Source organism: Macaca thibetana, chromosome 12 (assembly GCF_024542745.1).
Source record: "Macaca thibetana thibetana isolate TM-01 chromosome 12, ASM2454274v1, whole genome shotgun sequence".
Lineage (NCBI taxonomy): Eukaryota > Metazoa > Chordata > Mammalia > Primates > Cercopithecidae > Macaca > Macaca thibetana.
Window position 1 is genome coordinate 42,968,796 of NC_065589.1, and position 16,387 is coordinate 42,985,182.

Consider the following 16,387-nt stretch of genomic DNA (forward strand, 5'->3'; position numbering starts at 1 on the left):
TTCAACAATTTCATTATGATGTACCTTGATCAGATTTTTTCTGTTACCTTGTTTGTTGAATTTCTAGTGATCTGTGGGCTTATAGTTTTCATCAACTAGGACACTTTTCAGCCATTATTTCTTAACATACTATTTTTGTTTCCACTACTCCAACTTCTAGGACACAAAATACAAGTATATTAGATTAGTTGATATTATCCCATAGGTGGCTAAGACACTGTCCTATTTTTTTTCTCTTTGTATTTTAGCATGCTTTTAAATTCACTAATTTTCAGTTCTGTAGAGACTGATCTGCTATAATTTCATCTATTCCTTCTTACCTAGCTAGTGACCAAAGAAGTCAAATAGCAGCAGTGATTTAAAAATAAATCTTACACATACTTAAAATAAAGGTATAAGGCCAGGCATGGTGGCTCATGCCTGTAATCCCAGCATTTTGGGAGGCCGAGACGGGCAGATTGTCTGAGGTCAGGAGTTCTAGACCAGCCTGGCTAACATGATGAAACCCTGTCTCTATTAAAAATACAAAAAAATTAGCTGGGCATGGTGGTGCATACCTGTTGTCCCAGCTACTTGGGAGGCTGAGGCAGGAGAATCGCTTCAACCCGGGAAGTGGAGGTTGTAGTGAACTGAGATCACACCACTGTACTCCAGCCTGGGCAACAGAGGGAGACTCCATCCAAAAAAAAAAAAAAAAAAAAAGGTATAAATGTATTGGCCACAAATAAAATATGTAAGGACTATTAATTTAGAACTGTATAAGTAGGCTGGGTGCAGTGGCTCATGCCTATAATCCTAGTTCATTGGGAGGCCGAGGGCAGAACCACTTGAGGCCAGAAGTTCAGGACCAGCTGGGCAACACAGCAAAATCTCTATAAAAATTTTTAAAAATTCGCCAGCCATGCTGGTGGATGCCTGTAGTCCCAGCTACTCTGAAGGCTGAGGCAGGGGGATTGCTCAAGCCCAGGAGCTCAAGGTTACCGTGAACTATTATCATGCCACTGGACTGCATCCAGGGAGACACAGCAAGACCCTGTTTCTCAAACAATTTAAAAAATAAAGAAATGTGTAAGTAGTTTTTTCAATACCTTCTTTATTATGTCTATAAAATTATATGGAGCACTGGAAATATTATTGAATATGACACCAATGACATGATATTGTATTTTTTTTAATTTTGACTTCTTTTAAAGAAGGTGATAACAATCTGTGGAAAATGCTTTTACTGTATCATGCCAATATACTGCAAGGAGTATTTCAAAATAATATAAAAGTAATTCACAGACTTAGATTAAATGAAGATCAAATGATCCAAAAATTTTTCTTCCTTAGTTTTTCACAGCAACTGCTAAAGTCCATAAGCTGATTTTTCCAAGAAAATTATTCTAATAATTTTGAGTGTTCAATCCGTGCAATGGTCCAGTCAGGCTTTACTCCTTGTGTGAACTCCCTCTGAAACCTAGGAAAGATATTGCAAATAATGTAAATCTTACATCAGTCCAAGTATGTCTTAGATAACTATGTAATTTGCAAGTGTATATTTAGAAGAATTTTTGGCAACAAGCTAATGGTTAATATTAAATCAAAATCAAAACAAATAAAAAGTTTAACCTACCCATTCAATCACAATAAATATACCCACAAAATTGAAGTATATTCTCAAGTAGTGTGAGTATTTTTAAGGGACTAATCTATATTCAACATCTGCCAGCCCCTAAGAGAAACTTGGATATTATTCTGTTTAAATACTAGCTATAACACTTGCCGAATATGAGGAGAAATAAACTGGACTCTGGTGATGCAAACAGCACTTTAAATACATAACCTAGGATACAGGAAAAAAGCTGTTTTTCAAATTGCACTGTTACCAATTTAGGAATAAATAGTGGAATTTAGTTTACATACATTAAATCAATCTTGAAAATAACAATGTTTATGAGGTACCCACAGTCTTAGTAAGAAACATCAGAAAAGATAAAGTTTAGTATTGATGACAGTGCTCTTTAAAAATGATTTCTTAACAGACAATTCAGTAGATTTAAATTAAGTATTTAAATATATAGAATATTTTGGGTAATTACAAATAAAGCAAAATTTAAAAAACACATTTCTTCCAAGAAAAGCAAAAAAAAAAAAAAAAAGAGGATATGATTCTCTTTTACCTTAGTAAAACAGAATACATTTTATTTCTTAGGTCATTTTGGGGGTTTGTTATTTTGTTATTTTAAAGCAGATTTGTGTAACTCTGGCAACATAATCATTTTTTAAAAAATAAATGTCAAATTATATCTTCATTGACATGCTCCAGCAGTTTACTGTTGTAGACTTTATCCACATAAAAATACAATATAATGTCTCTTTTACATAACCTGCTAACTTCCTACTATACAGTATGTCCTTAAGGGCAGTATCCCTTCAACTTTGTATCTGAACCTCTACCAGAGCATGTGGGCACACAGATGATCAACAGATGTCTAGTGAATAAATCGTTCATGTACCAATTATGGCAGATTTTATTTTCCAAAAATGGCCACAACCATATCTCCCCTCCTATGTGCTCTTCTGCTATGTGACCTTGCTGTTTTTTGCCCCAAAAAGCGGGGGACTCTTCTTTTTTTTTTTTTTTTTTTTTTTTTTTTTTGAGATGGAGTCTCGCTCTGCTTCCCAGGCTGGAGTGCAGTGGCCGGATCTCAGCTCACTGCAAGCTCCGCCTCCCGGGTTCACGCCATTCTCCTGCCTCAGCCTCCCGAGTAGCTGGGACTACAGGCGCCCGCCACTTCGCCCGGCTAGTTTTCTGTATTTTTTAGTAGAGACGGGGTTTCACCGTGTTAGCCAGGATGGTCTCGATCTCCTGACCTCGTGATCCGCCCGTCTCGGCCTCCCAAAGTGCTGGGATTACAGGCTTGAGCCACCGCGCCCGGCCGCGGGGGACTCTTTCTATACCCTTTGAACTATACAGATCCTTTGACTGCTTTGACAAGGAGACTATGGCAGAACTGATGTTCTAATTCTGGGCACAGACCTTTACTGGTTTAGCAGCTTCCATTTTCTGCCTCCTGGAATTCAACCACTCTGTGAAAGATATGACTAGTCTGAAACTACCACAAGTCCAAGCCACAAAGAGAGGCCCTGGAGAATGCAGAGTCATGGAGAAGCCAAGGAGTATCAAGGTGCCACACATGTGAGTTAAGAAGTCACTGTGGAAATGAATCCTCCAGCTCCTGCCACCCATGTTGATGCCAGGTGAAGCAGATAAAACCCCCTAACTGAGCCTATCCAAAATTTCTGAGCGTGAAATAGCAGGCAAAATCAATGGCTGTTTGAAGCCAATGAATTTGGGAGGAGTTTGTTAAGCAGCAACAGATAGTTAAAACATCATTTAATTAAATTTAGCAACATTACCTCTTTCTAATTTCTTAACTCTCCTGTTTCATATCCAGTGTGTCTTTCTGACCTTTTCTCTTCATAAATAACTTGTCAAATTTCAATTCTTTTCTTCCTAAAGATCTCTTAATTTTCATACCTTCAAACTACCTTCCATCTTCTGGAGAAAGGAAGCAATGAAATCTGATTAAACTTACTCATAGCTTGCACTAAGAAGTTGTTTAGTTTCCACATTCTGATTCCCCAACTTAACCTGGAATACACTGGCTCCTCTTAAAGTTTCACTGGGGATGTTGGCACTGGTTAGATACCAAAAGCACATCAGGATGTTAACAAACTTCCTTCCTTAGAGAAAAAACATATACACACACATACAAATACAAATCAAAATAATCTATCATCCATATATACAAAATGAAATCAGAAATTGGCAGTAGTCATACAGTTGTTACAGGTCAAATTCTGTGCTTATTCTGATGTGACTTAAAATATTTGTATTGATACTGTTTTATTTTTAGTAAATTGTCTTAGGGTTTATGGCATACTTGCTCTCTTCTCTGTATCTCAGTAAAAAGCTACTACTTAACTGAGCACATACTTTACTAAGTATACTATATGGATTATTTTCAATTAGTGGCATTTTCTTTTTCTTTCTCTTTTTTTGACACAGTGTCTCACTCTGTCACCAGGGCTGGGGTGCAGTGGCACAGTATCGGCTCACTGCAACCTTCGCTTCCCAAGCTTAAGCAATCCTCCCACCTCAGCCTCCTGAGTAGCTGTGACCATAGGCACCCACCACCATGCCCGGCTATTTTTTCATATTTTCAGTAGAGCCTGGGTCTTGCCATGTTGCCCAGGCTGGTCTTGAACTTTTGAGCTCAAGTGATCTGCCTGCCTTAGCCTCCCAAAGTGCTGGGATTACAAGTGTGAGCCACTGCATCTGGCCAGGCATTTTCTAAGATTATAATAATCTCATGACAGATATGTATTGTCAAACCAAAAACGAGGAGAAAAATAATATCTTTTGCTGCTCAGTAACTATCTTAACTTCAACTGCCAGAAAGAGTAAAGGCTTTCTGTTCTACCCTAATTCACCCTGCTGTGCCTGGTGATTCTGACAACCTCCTGATGCAAAAGTTAGTTAGTGACCATGGTGCTGAGATGCAATTTGAAATATTAGGGAAGAAGAAAATATTTATCACTAAAAATATCTTTACAAATGTTTCAAAATAATGTGTGCATGAAAAATTTTATCATCAAGAGTCTCTTTCTTCTACCTTAGGAAGTGTTTAAGCAGAGTCTACATTTCCTGTGTGGCTGGCACATAATACATATGCAAATAGAGTCATCCCTTGAAATCCTTGGAGGATTAGTTCTAGGACCCTCCTGTGGATACCAAAATCCACAGATGCTCAAGTCCTTTATATAAAATGGTGTAGTATTTGCATAACACACATCCTCCAGTATACTTTAAATCATCTCTAGATTATTTATAATACCTAACATAATGTAAATGCTAATGTAAATAGTTGTTATACTGTATTATTGAGAGAATAATGACAAGAAAAAACTACATGTTCAAGTATAGATGCAACTTTTTTTTAAATATTTTCTATCCGAGATTGGTTAAATCTATGGATGTGAAACCCCCAGACACAGAGGGACAACTTTGTATGTATCAGGAACAAACAGTGAATTATCAGGAATGCTATAGGGAAAATGTATGCCTCAGACAAGAAGAACCAGATAACCACTAAACTTCCTCCCAACTTTTTTCATTATTCTCAACTAGATCCAATTTGGGAGTTCTGCAGTTAATCTTTTGAAATCATCTTTAGTTGACAATATCTAATTTGATTTTCTTTTACCCCTCATTCCTTCCGTATAAGGTGCAGTTTTAAAATACTCAATTGTTTCCTTCAAGTTACTATTGTATTGAATAAAAATAAAATAAATAAATAAATAGTAGCAGAAAAAAGTTCTAGATAGAAAGGCTTAAGAAATGATGACCATGTCTCAACTCTTTCAGAAGTAGGTCTTTAAAGAATGGATATAACATTTTCTTGGAAGTTCTATTAATTTCTACTTGTCCTGACAAAACTCTATTTTGTGATTATCCACTACTTTAGCTTATCTGGACAATTATGGATCATTTCAAGTTGACTATGCTCTGGCATTACCTTTCTCATCATAGTAAATGGAGATGTCTCCTGTTGATGTAAATACAATTTCATCTATGTTAGCAGCAAGGGCATTTTTATGGTTGTCAGGTAGTGAAGTAACCTTTTCTTTCAATACATGTAGCACCTAAGTTTGAAAAAAGCAAGCCATTAGTTCACCAATACCATTTTTGAAACCTTTCAAAAAGTGATCTTTATCATGGAATACATTTTTCCAAACCTATTTTTAAATTTACTACCGTATTTACTCATCCTCAAAAGCAAGGCTGAAATGTATCTCATTATTCAACTAGGTAATTCCTAACAGAACATTCTATATAAGAGCAATTGAAAGACATCATAATTACTTACTTATGCCTTAAGTAGCAGGAGTTATTCCATGCTTTTATATGACCCGAAGTACCCATAAGAACAGATACACAGACTCTACTTTGGATGCTGGCACACATGCTATTTTTAAGCATAAATAAGGAAAATGTGCATCATTCTATTGCAAGAGAATAGCATTTATTTTTAAAGCAAAATGTACAATATACTTTACCTCTTTGGCCACAAGTTCTTCCAACAGATCAAATTTACACTGTGACAGCAACTTGGATACATGAGCAAAAGCCTTGAAAAAAATATTAAGGGAAGTGTGGGGATTATTATTTCAAAATGCCATACCATGTTCATATTTAAATGGCTAAGTGTAATACAGACTATTTTATGGTAATGGTGATAAACAACATCAAATATTAATTTATCAAGGCATGACTCCTTCAAGGTTGGTTGACTTTTTGTATATGGCCTTGCCACATATATAGCAGTAAGTGACTTGACTTTTAATTCTGGATCCACCTTCAGGACCTGGGAAATGACAGCGTGTTGTGTACAATCTAGATATCTCAATAAAAATCCTCCTTTATATTTCTTTTTAAAATGATGACGTAAACAATCATTTGACAGCTGTATGACCCACCTCTTAATCATGCATAGATAGCAGTTGGAAAGGAGAACAGTCTACATTGCACTGGGAGTCTGGAAATCTGGGCTGAAGTCTGAATCTCAGTATGGGAGATAATGTAGGTTTGAGAAAGTGGGAGAAAAGGTCATTAGTTTATATGGTCTAAAACAGTAGATCCTAGCTTTGAAGTGTGAAATTCCATTTTCAAGGAGGGAAAATCCCAACTGCAATTCTCACTGCTAGCAATGAGAAATCAAACTGTGAATTAACATCCTACCTGTCTTCAGGGAACTTTCAGTCCACTTGGGAAAAAGACAAGTAAACTGACAAGTTTAGGAATTTTGACAGGGATAAGAACAGGATGACTTGGGAGCATACAGAAGAGCCTTCTAACCCAATCTGAGAAGATCAGAGAGGGCTTCCTAAGGGAAGAAACATCTAAACTGAAATCTGAAATAAGCTGAAATCTAGGCTGCCAGAGGATGCACAGGCATGTCAGATATGGCATATCAGAGAATACTACCTAACTGTTATAGGATGAATTGTGCTCTCCTTCCCCCAAAATTTATGTTGAAGCTCTAACCCCCAGAACCTTGGAATGTGACTATATTTGGAGATAAGGCCTTAAAGAGGTGATTAAGTTAAATGAGACCATCAGGATGGGCCAAAATCTAATCTGACTGGCATCCTTAGAAGAGGAGCAAATGTGGAGTAAGAACCACCAGGAGCGCACATGCACAGGGAGGACCATGCAAGGACACAGCAGGAAGACGGCCATCCGTAAGCTGAGAGAGGCCTCAGGAAAAAAACCCCTCCGACACCTTGATACTGAAATTTTGGTTGTTTGCTTTATATAAGCAACACTGCATACAGACTGGCTGATGAATGGGGTGGAAATACTACTGAATAGCAAGGAAGGAGGTGAAAATAGCTAACAGCTGGAGAACCACTAGGACTGGAGTGACTCCAAAAATGCTGCAGGCTCCTCTGTGTGTTCAGAGGAAACAAGTACTGAGGCCTGATTCCTGCCAATGGTGGGGCGATGATTTCCAATCCTTACTGAAACATAAATGAACTGGTACCATCATATGTGTTATGAGGTGGACAAGCTCATATATCATCGGTGGGCACTGTAAAGAACAGGAGGATCAATACAACTTACCACTGCATGGACAAAAGATTTTAAGAACTGACAAGAGCAGAGGTTTATCCCTTAATTATGATGCTGAGTTAACCATCTTAATCAAGCTTGTTCTTTGACTTTTTTTTATGTAAATATATATAGTAGTCAAGAGTTGACTCAGAGAAGCAGGCAGCAGGAGTTAATACTGACACTTATTACATAAAGTTGAAAACATTTATTTACAACTGATAGGTCTCATAAATACAAATGGCCATGATTATGGAAAGAATCTGAAATAAATTTGGAGTAAAAATATCAATACCAGTATACAACCAATATTGTAAAATGATTACACCAATGGTATGGTTTTAAGGCATATGAAGGTATGAAGCAGGAAATATACTTTATGAATTCCATTGTGGTTTTTGTTTTTGTTTTTTGAGACAGAGTCTCGCTCTGTCGCCCAGGCTGGAATGCAGTGGTGCCATCTCAGCTCACTGCAACCTCCACCTCCCAGGTTCATGCGATTCTCCTGCCTCAGCCTCCAGAGTAGCTGGGACTACAGGGGCGCGCCACGGCTAATTTTTGTATTTTTAGAAGAGACGGGGTTTCACCATATTGGCCAGGCTGGTCTCGAACTCCTGACCTGTGATCCACCTGCCTCGGCCTCCCAAAGTGCTGGGATAACAGGCGTGAGCCACCATGCCTGGCCGACTTCTATTGTTATCAATAGTTTTGCAATGTTTGGGAACGATACAATCTGTAAAGGAGTCAAAAAAAGAAAAAAAAAAAGGTATACATGGCCCTTAATCCTAGAAAAAAAGCATGTACCCACAAACTCTACAAATAACCTCAGGGCCCAAGTGACCACTGTCATAAGGGTAAGGCAAGGTATAATCAGCCATTCAGAAACAGGTACGTAACTAACGAAGTCAGGGATAAGAATCTCTAAAGGCTAAATATTTTCTGTGTGTAGGGTGCTGCGCACTTAGCCACCAGGCAGTCTCAGCAAACCCTTTAAAAGGGTAAAACTGCTCATCTCCAGTTTAATCTTTAAGGAGTATGGGGTGGTGTGTTGGTGGACTCTGTCAAATAAACGGCAGAAAGTTCTGCTCTTCTACCCAAGGTGACATTACAGCACTTTGGAAATGTTATCTCATTTATTCTTCAAACTGACCCATTTATTAATGTATTCAACAAACATTCATGGAGGGCCTACTATGTGCCAGGGATTGTCTTGCCCACTTTGTAGATTTGAAAATTACGTTCAGACAATATGAGACCATATAGCTTTTTCCTTTATTTTTTGAGACAGGGCTTGGCTCTGTCTCCCAGGCTGGAGTGCAATGGCACCATCACAGCACTACGTCCAACTCCTGGGTTCAAGCAATCCTCCCCTTCAGCCTTCTAAGTAGCTGAGACTACAGGCGTGTACCCCCATGCCTGGCCAGAAGCTTACTTTAAGTCAAGCAATGGCTGGAAAGCTCTATGTCTGGGCCACTAATCACTTTGGATCACTTGTATCCCAGTGAAGAAACTAAGCACTTCTGCGAATAATAGTTGAACTCATTAGAGACAGACAAGTCAACCAGGAAAATAAACAAACCTGCTTCGCTCCCTCAGAGAACTCTGCGATGCTGAACTCTTTGTCGAAATAGGCCCAGATAAGGAAGGCCTTAATTCGAGTCCTAACCCAGTTGATAGGGTTGGAGAATCCCAGGACGATCATCTTGGTTTTCTGGTGCTGCTGGGGCTTCTCCTCCGTGCTGTAGCTGCGCTGAAGGCAGGCAGGGAAAGAAGCGAAGGCTGTGGGGAGTCCCGGGCGGCTGAGCACTGGCCGCCGGGAGCCCTGGGCAGGTAGCGCCGAGGCCGCCAAGGCCCAAGCGCTTCGGGGAAATGACGCCGCTCCCGAGCCGAGGCGACAGCGGCAGAGGTAGCAAAGTCTGGCCGACGGCAGCCTCACCTCGGCCGCAGCGGGAGTCCGGAGTCGGACGGCCCCGCAGGGCAGCGACCCAGAGTGCCGCAACTGGGGTAGGAGACCAGCGGCCAGCGCCATTTTTATATGACCCTTCACCCCGGTGCCTGCTGGTGCTGTATGGAAAGGAAGTCGGTGGGAAACCACCTCAGCGGTGTCGGAGAAAGAGACTGGAGAGCAAAGTGGACTTGTTGCTGCAGCCTCTGATGAGTCGGCCCCGTCCCCGCTCTCCAGCACGCAGCCCAGGCCGAGGCCCTTCGGCAACCCGCCCCGCGCTCCGACCCAGCCTCTCTGAAGTCCGCCGGCCTCGCGGACCTTTTCTCTGTCGCTCGTGTTTCCGGGCGGATGGCGCTGAGGAACGCTTTAGAGCCGAAGTTGCGAGGACCTGTAAGAGGGCAGGCGTGAGCAGCCATGGCCGGACAGCACTTCCCGGTAACCCGGCTGGAGGGCGTTTCTCGGGAGCAGTTCATGCAGCACCTCTACCCACAGGTGAGTCTCTTGCGCGGGGCAGAACCCCGGGAAACCAGCGGGAGACGCGTCTTCACCATTTGGACGACGGGGAACTGGTTTTTAGAGACCCAGGGTGTGGAAAAGAGGCGCAGGACGGCAGCAGATGACTGGTTGGCCCTTAGGCCAAGGGAAAGGTGCACGTGGGACGCCGACTGGCTCCTCTATTGAAATTTCCGGAGAAAGCCCCATGTTTCTAGAGAGCAAGATGATGGCGGAGAGCTGAGTGCGAGAGGTATTTTGCCTAAACTCTACTCCGCATCTGTCAGTCTATTCCGAATTAATGGGTTTGAAGGCACAACTTTTCACTCCACTGAGCCAAAAAGGAAAGCAATGGGATTCCCCCGGGAAATTCCTACTTGTCTTGAATTCTAACTTACTTAGGTTCTAGTTCTGACATTGGAGTCTTTTATACCTGTAATTAGAACCTTAGGTCTTTAAAACTCAGAGAAATATTAGGGGAACAAAAAGTGCTTTTACTTGCAGTGCTTTACAAGGGAGTCCAGACCTAAGAAAAACAGAAGGTGTTAAAAGGAAAAAATCTACAGGATTACAGTCAGTTTATGGTAGGAAAAATACTCAGCAAGCCGGGCGCAGTGGCTCAAGCCTGTAATCCCAGCACTTTGAGAGGCCGAGACGGGCGGATCATGAGGTCAGGAGATCGAGACCATCCTGGCTAACCCGGTGAAACCCCGTCTCTACTAAAAAATACAAAAAACTAGCCGGGCGAGGTGGCGGGCGCCTGTAGTCCCAGCTGCTAGGGAGACTGAGGCAGGAGAATGGCATAAACCTGGGAGGCGGAGTTTGCAGTGAGCTGAGATCCGGCCACTGCACTCCAGCCTGGGCAACAGAGTGAGACTCCGTCTCACTAAAAACAACAACAACAACAAAAAAAAAACAGCAATTTTCTTACCTGATATTTACACTTCTAAGGGTGGACATAGAACTACAGTTCTGGGGCCGGGCACGATGGCTCATGCCTGTAATCCCAGCACTTTGGGAGGCCGAGGTGGGCGGATCACCTGAGGTCAGGAGTTAGAGTCCAGCCAGTAGAAATCCCGTGTCTACTAAAAATACAGAATTAGCCGGGCATGGTGGTGGCACATACCTGTAATCTCAGCTACTCAGGAGGCTGAGGCAGGAGCATCGCCTGGGGAACCCGGGAAGCGGAGGTTGCAGTGAGCCGAGATCGCGCCACTGCATTTCAGCCTGGGCAGCAAGAGCGAAACTCAGTCTCAAAAAAAATAAACACTACAGTTCTGAGTGTTACAAAAATCAGGGATGGACAAGGCACGGTGGCTAATGCCTGTAATCCTAACATTTTGGGAGGCCCAGGTCGGTGGATCACTTGAGGTCAGGAGTTCAAGACCAGCCTGGCCAATATGGTGAAACCCCATCTGTACAAAAAATACAAAAATTAGCCGGGCGTGGTGGCACACGCCTGTATTCCCAGCTACTCTGGAGGCTGAGGTCGGAGGATCTGTTTGACCCCAGGAGGTCGAGGCTGCAGAGATCCATGATCCTGCCACTGCACTCCAGCATGGGCGAGAGGGTGAGACCCTAGTTTAAAAAAAAAAAAAGGGGGTTTGGGGGACGTGGGAGGAATAAAGTTTTTCTTTTGATAGCAACCTACGGGAGGGGATTCAAGCCTTTATTAGTTGGGAGACTTGTACTAGATGGGATGTTCTTTTTCTTCCTGTCCCTAGACCCCCCCATCTCAGAATGTGCTAGACATTAGTTGCCTTAAGGGCAGTGTTGTGAAGATTAATGTATGTGGAAGTGCTTTGTAAGATGCATAGTAAAAGGTATTTTGTAATTTAATCTCTTCAGACAAGACATATCACAAAGCATCATTACATTTTAAAGAGTTGAAAATTACAAACAACTTTCTTTGGCCATAGGGCAGTAAAACTAGAAATTCATAACAAAATTGGAAAAAAAGACCTTTCTATCTGGAAACACTAAAAAGTATGAGGGAGCATAGTGCTATGAGTTTTTGTTAAATATTTTCTAATAACTCCATAATTAACACTGTACATTGTACAGGTACATGAATAGATAGACCAAGGGACTAGAATAGAAAGTGCAGGAAATATCTATTTCTATGGAAATTTAGTGTATAATAAACATGACATTTCAAAAATCAATAGGGCAAAAAATGACTTTTTAAAAAATAGACTGTTTTTTAGAGCCTTTTTAGGTTCACAGCACAATAGACCACAGGTACAGAGATTTCTCATATCCTTCCTGCGCTGACACATGGATAGCCTCCTCCATGATACATCCCCTCATTAGAGTGGTGTATTTGTTGCAATTGATAAACCTACATTGGCACATCATTTTCTTTTTCTTTCTTCTTTTCTTTTTTTGAAATGGAGTTTTGCTCTTATCGCCCAGACTGGAGTACAGTGGCACAATCTCAGCTCACTGTAACCTCCGCCTTCAGGGTTGAAGCGATTCTCCTGCCTCAGCCTCCTGAGTAGCCAGAACTACAGGCACCCACCACCACGGCCGGCTAATTTTTGTATTTTTTAGTAGAGACGGGGTTTTGCCTTGTTGGCCAGGCTGGTCTCGAACTCCTGAGCTCAGGTGATGCGCCCATCTCAGCCTCCCAAAGTGCTGGGATTACAGGCGAGAGCCACCGCACCCGGCCTGGCACATCATTTTCACCCAAAATTCATAGTTTATATTAAGGCATACTATTGATATTGTACATTTTATGGGTTTGGGCAAATTTATAATGAAATGAATCCACCATTATGGTGTTATACAGAGGAGTTTCACTTAGAAAATGATAAAATTCAGTTTATATCTCACACTGTACACAAGAATAAACTCCAAGTGGATCAGAAAAATGTAAAGAAATGAAACTACACAAGTTGTGAGTATACTTGGCAATACAATAAAAAGGAAGCTACACAAGTGCTAGAAGAAAATAAGGGTAAATTCCTCTATAATCTAGGTGTATGGACGGCATTTCTAGCTATGACTCAAAATTCAGGTATAATATTAGATTAAAATTTGACTACATGAAACATTTGTTTGCCAGAAACACTATAAGCAAATTTGAAAGACAAATACAAAGTGGGAGAAAATATTTGCAACATTTATCTCATATAAAGGACAGTAAAAACCCTTGTATGGAAAGAACTTTCAAAAGGGGGTAAAAGGCTGAAAATCTGGTAGAAAAATGAGCAAATAATAGAGGGGGAAAAAACAACATTAAAATGGCCTTTAAACTAGGATGTTTAAGTTTACTCTTAAGAGAAATAAAGCTACACTGAGATACAACTTCTCTCGTATCATATTGGCAAAAATTTGAAAAGCTCTGGTAATACTCTTGGTGAGGCCGTGAAGAAACTGACACAGTCAAATTTTATATCAAATGGTACAACTCTTTTGGCATGTCTAACTGTGTTTACTTTATGACCCAGTAATTCCTCATTTAGGAATTTATTCTGGAGATATAGCTCCAAAAATGTGTAAATATTTACATAGTGTTACTGCACTTGCAAATTATTGGAAATAACCTAAATGCCTATGCAGGCAAGAATAGTTGAATAAATTATGGCCCATTTACACTGAGGTATACTAAGATGTAAAAAAGAATAAAGGCGATATCTGAACTGATAGTGGTGATTTCTAGGATATATTTATGAAGTTTTTAAAAAGCACATAACGAAAGAAAATATATAGTAAGCTACTATCTATGTAAAAAAGGGAAGAGATAATGAAATACATGTTTTTAATCACTTTGCAAAAAAGAAAGAAAGGAATGATAAGCCAAAAATTAATGAGATGGTTATGCATAGGGGATGTGTGAGTATGAGATGGAAGAATGTGGATGGGGTGACTTTTATATAGTTTTGATTTGGGTAATCACGTTAATGTTTTACATTCTAAAGTCATAATAATAAAATCAACAAGGATGGAAAAGTTATTTTTTAAAACACCCTAATATAGAATATAAAAAGTAACACATGAACCTATTTAAGTGGGAGAGGGAGAAGTTACCCAAGTCACTTTTTTTAAACACAATACTTTAATTATATGTCCTCAATCTAAGACAGAAAGAACTGAAAACAAACTGAATTCTAGTTAGTACAGTAAAGTCCTCATTTAACGTTCTCAGTAGGTTCTTGGAAGCTGCAGCTTTAAGGGAAATGACCTATAATGAAACCAGTTTTACCACAGGCTAATTGATAGAAACAAGATATAAGTTCCAGTGGCATATTTCTGGTCACAAAAACATCACCAAACTTGTAAATAAAGACCCAAAACATTTCTAATCTTAAACATTGAAGTAAATGTGAGCTACATGAACATTTAAGAAGGATTAATAAAAATAAATAATTACTCAATTTTTGGTGAATTGTTATGTGACAGTGGTCATAGTAGTGGTGGGTTAAATCAAGGAATAAATGTTTACAAATGGAAAATTGTAAGGAGCACCTCCTACCACTGAACAGTTCAAAACAAGTATGGCAGGTTCACTGAGTGCTTTCATATTGACTTGTTTATTGTGCACTTGAATGATTATCATATGCTTTACAAATTTTTGTTTTACATACTTTGTATTCACTTCTTCCTTCATTTTCCAACCTGCTTATTCCAGTTCAGGGTCACAGGTGGCCAGAGTTTATCCTGGCAGCTCAGGGCACAAGGTAGGAACCAACCCTGGACAAGATACCATGTCATCTCAGGGCACACACACACATACACGTGCGCACACACACACACACGTGCACTCATTCATGCTGGGACTATTTAGACATGCCAGTGAACCTAATGTGCACATCTTTGGGTTGTGGGAGGAAACCAGAGTACCCAGGGAAGACCCACAGAGGTGTGAGGACAATGCAAAAACTCTACTCAGACAGGGGCCCTGGCTAGGAATTGATTTTCTTTTTTTCCTTGTCTGTGTTATAACTTTACTTGAGGACCTGTTGTAGACATGTTTTTTACAGTGGTGTGACCTAACAGTGGCAAAAGCAAATTCTGTGAATTCTTTACTTCCTGTGAATTCTGGGATTTTGCAAGTCATTAAACATTGAGGATAATGGGAACTAGGTTTCCCACGGCTGAAAATCGGAGTTACAAATTCAGTAGATTATAATGAACCTTGAAATGTTTATGGCTCATACGTACACCTGTTAGGTAAATGTGTGTGTGCATGTATTATATATATGGACATATATGGAGAGAGAGCTGAACAGAATAGGTATATGCATATATGGGGTATACGTGTAGATATATTTGTGGGATATACATAGACCCTCACATATATCCTAGCTCTGTCCACTCAGAAGAAACCAGAGCTACTTTAAGAAATGACTGATCACAAGGCTGAGCAGAGAAAGTATCAAAGATGTTGGGTCATGTTGTTTTGCCATAATGTAAGGAAGTGCCCCGGTTAAAAAGTCACAAGAAGCATCTTGAAGGGGCTTACTGGCCAAATCTGGGATAATTTGGGTGTCAAAATTATACCACTAGATTATTACCCAGTGAATAAAATAATTCAGTGGAGAAGTTAGAGCTCATTTCGATATTAGTATGCCAACTAATAAATGTAGAAGAAATGATGGAGTTTAGAAAAATCACTGTTTTTTGTACTCATCGTAGCAAAACATCGTGTGCTACCTGATGTGGCATGCTGAGAAGGCTACACCATTCCTTTTGTGGCACATTCCTTTTCCAAAATGTGTAACTTGAGTCTAATTACGAAGAAACTTGAGATAAACCCAAATTGAAGGGTTTTCTAAAAATAGCTGGCCTATACTCTTCCAAAATGTCAAGGTCATAGAAGATAAAGAGGCTGACGATTAAACATTTCAGATTAAAAGAGACATAGCAACTGAATGCAGTGTGACATCTCAGATTGAATTCTGGGTTAGGAAAAAACGCTAAAGGAAATCATTGGGACAATTAGCAAAATTTGAATATGGACTGTAGATTAGATAATAGTATTATGTCAGTGTTTTGTTTTTTGTTTTTTTGTGTGTGACGGAGTTTCACTCTGTTGCCCAGGCTGGAGTGCAATGGCACGATCTCAGCTCACTGCAACCTCCGTCTCCTAGGTTCAAGCAATTCTTCCACATCAGCCTCCCGAGTAGCTGGGATTACAGACATGCACCACACTTCAATTTTTTTTTTTTTTTAAATTTTTATTTTTAGTAGAGATGGGATTTCACCATGTTGCCCAGGCTGGTCTCAAACTCCTGACCTCAAGCAATCCACCCTCGGCCTCCCAAAGTGTTGGGATTATAGGCGTG

At 40.2% G+C, this 16,387-nt stretch overlaps 3 protein-coding genes across 6 annotated transcripts in view; 1 reads left to right on the top strand and 2 right to left on the bottom strand.

Moving 5' to 3' along the window:
- Positions 1 to 16,387, bottom strand: part of SPATS2L (spermatogenesis associated serine rich 2 like) — a 1,108,221-nt gene that overhangs the window by 511,485 nt on the left and 580,349 nt on the right. The gene's annotated exons all lie outside the window — the stretch shown is intronic.
- MAIP1 (matrix AAA peptidase interacting protein 1) lies at positions 1,074 to 9,824 on the bottom strand. Of its 2 annotated transcripts, XM_050750744.1 has the most exons (5): positions 9,240 to 9,824; positions 6,106 to 6,177; positions 5,565 to 5,691; positions 3,582 to 3,729; positions 1,074 to 1,459 (listed from the first exon to the last, which is right to left on the bottom strand). In XM_050750744.1, the coding sequence occupies exons 1-5, from the start codon at positions 9,687 to 9,689 to the stop codon at positions 1,381 to 1,383; spliced, it is 876 nt and encodes a 291-aa protein (XP_050606701.1). In that variant the 5' UTR covers positions 9,690 to 9,824; the 3' UTR covers positions 1,074 to 1,380. The 2 variants fall into 2 exon arrangements, with proteins under 2 accessions (XP_050606701.1, XP_050606702.1); XM_050750745.1 differs by lacking the exon at positions 3,582 to 3,729.
- The window catches only part of TYW5 (tRNA-yW synthesizing protein 5), a 28,648-nt gene continuing 22,173 nt past the window's right edge, over positions 9,913 to 16,387 (top strand). For 2 of the 3 annotated variants that reach the window (XM_050750731.1, XM_050750732.1), the window contains exon 1: positions 9,986 to 10,097. In XM_050750731.1, coding sequence (XP_050606688.1) covers positions 10,020 to 10,097 — 78 coding nt within the window. In that variant the 5' untranslated portion in view covers positions 9,986 to 10,019. Of the gene's footprint in view, positions 10,098 to 16,387 lie in introns of all 3 variants that reach the window. The other variant, XM_050750730.1, reaches the window with a different exon arrangement.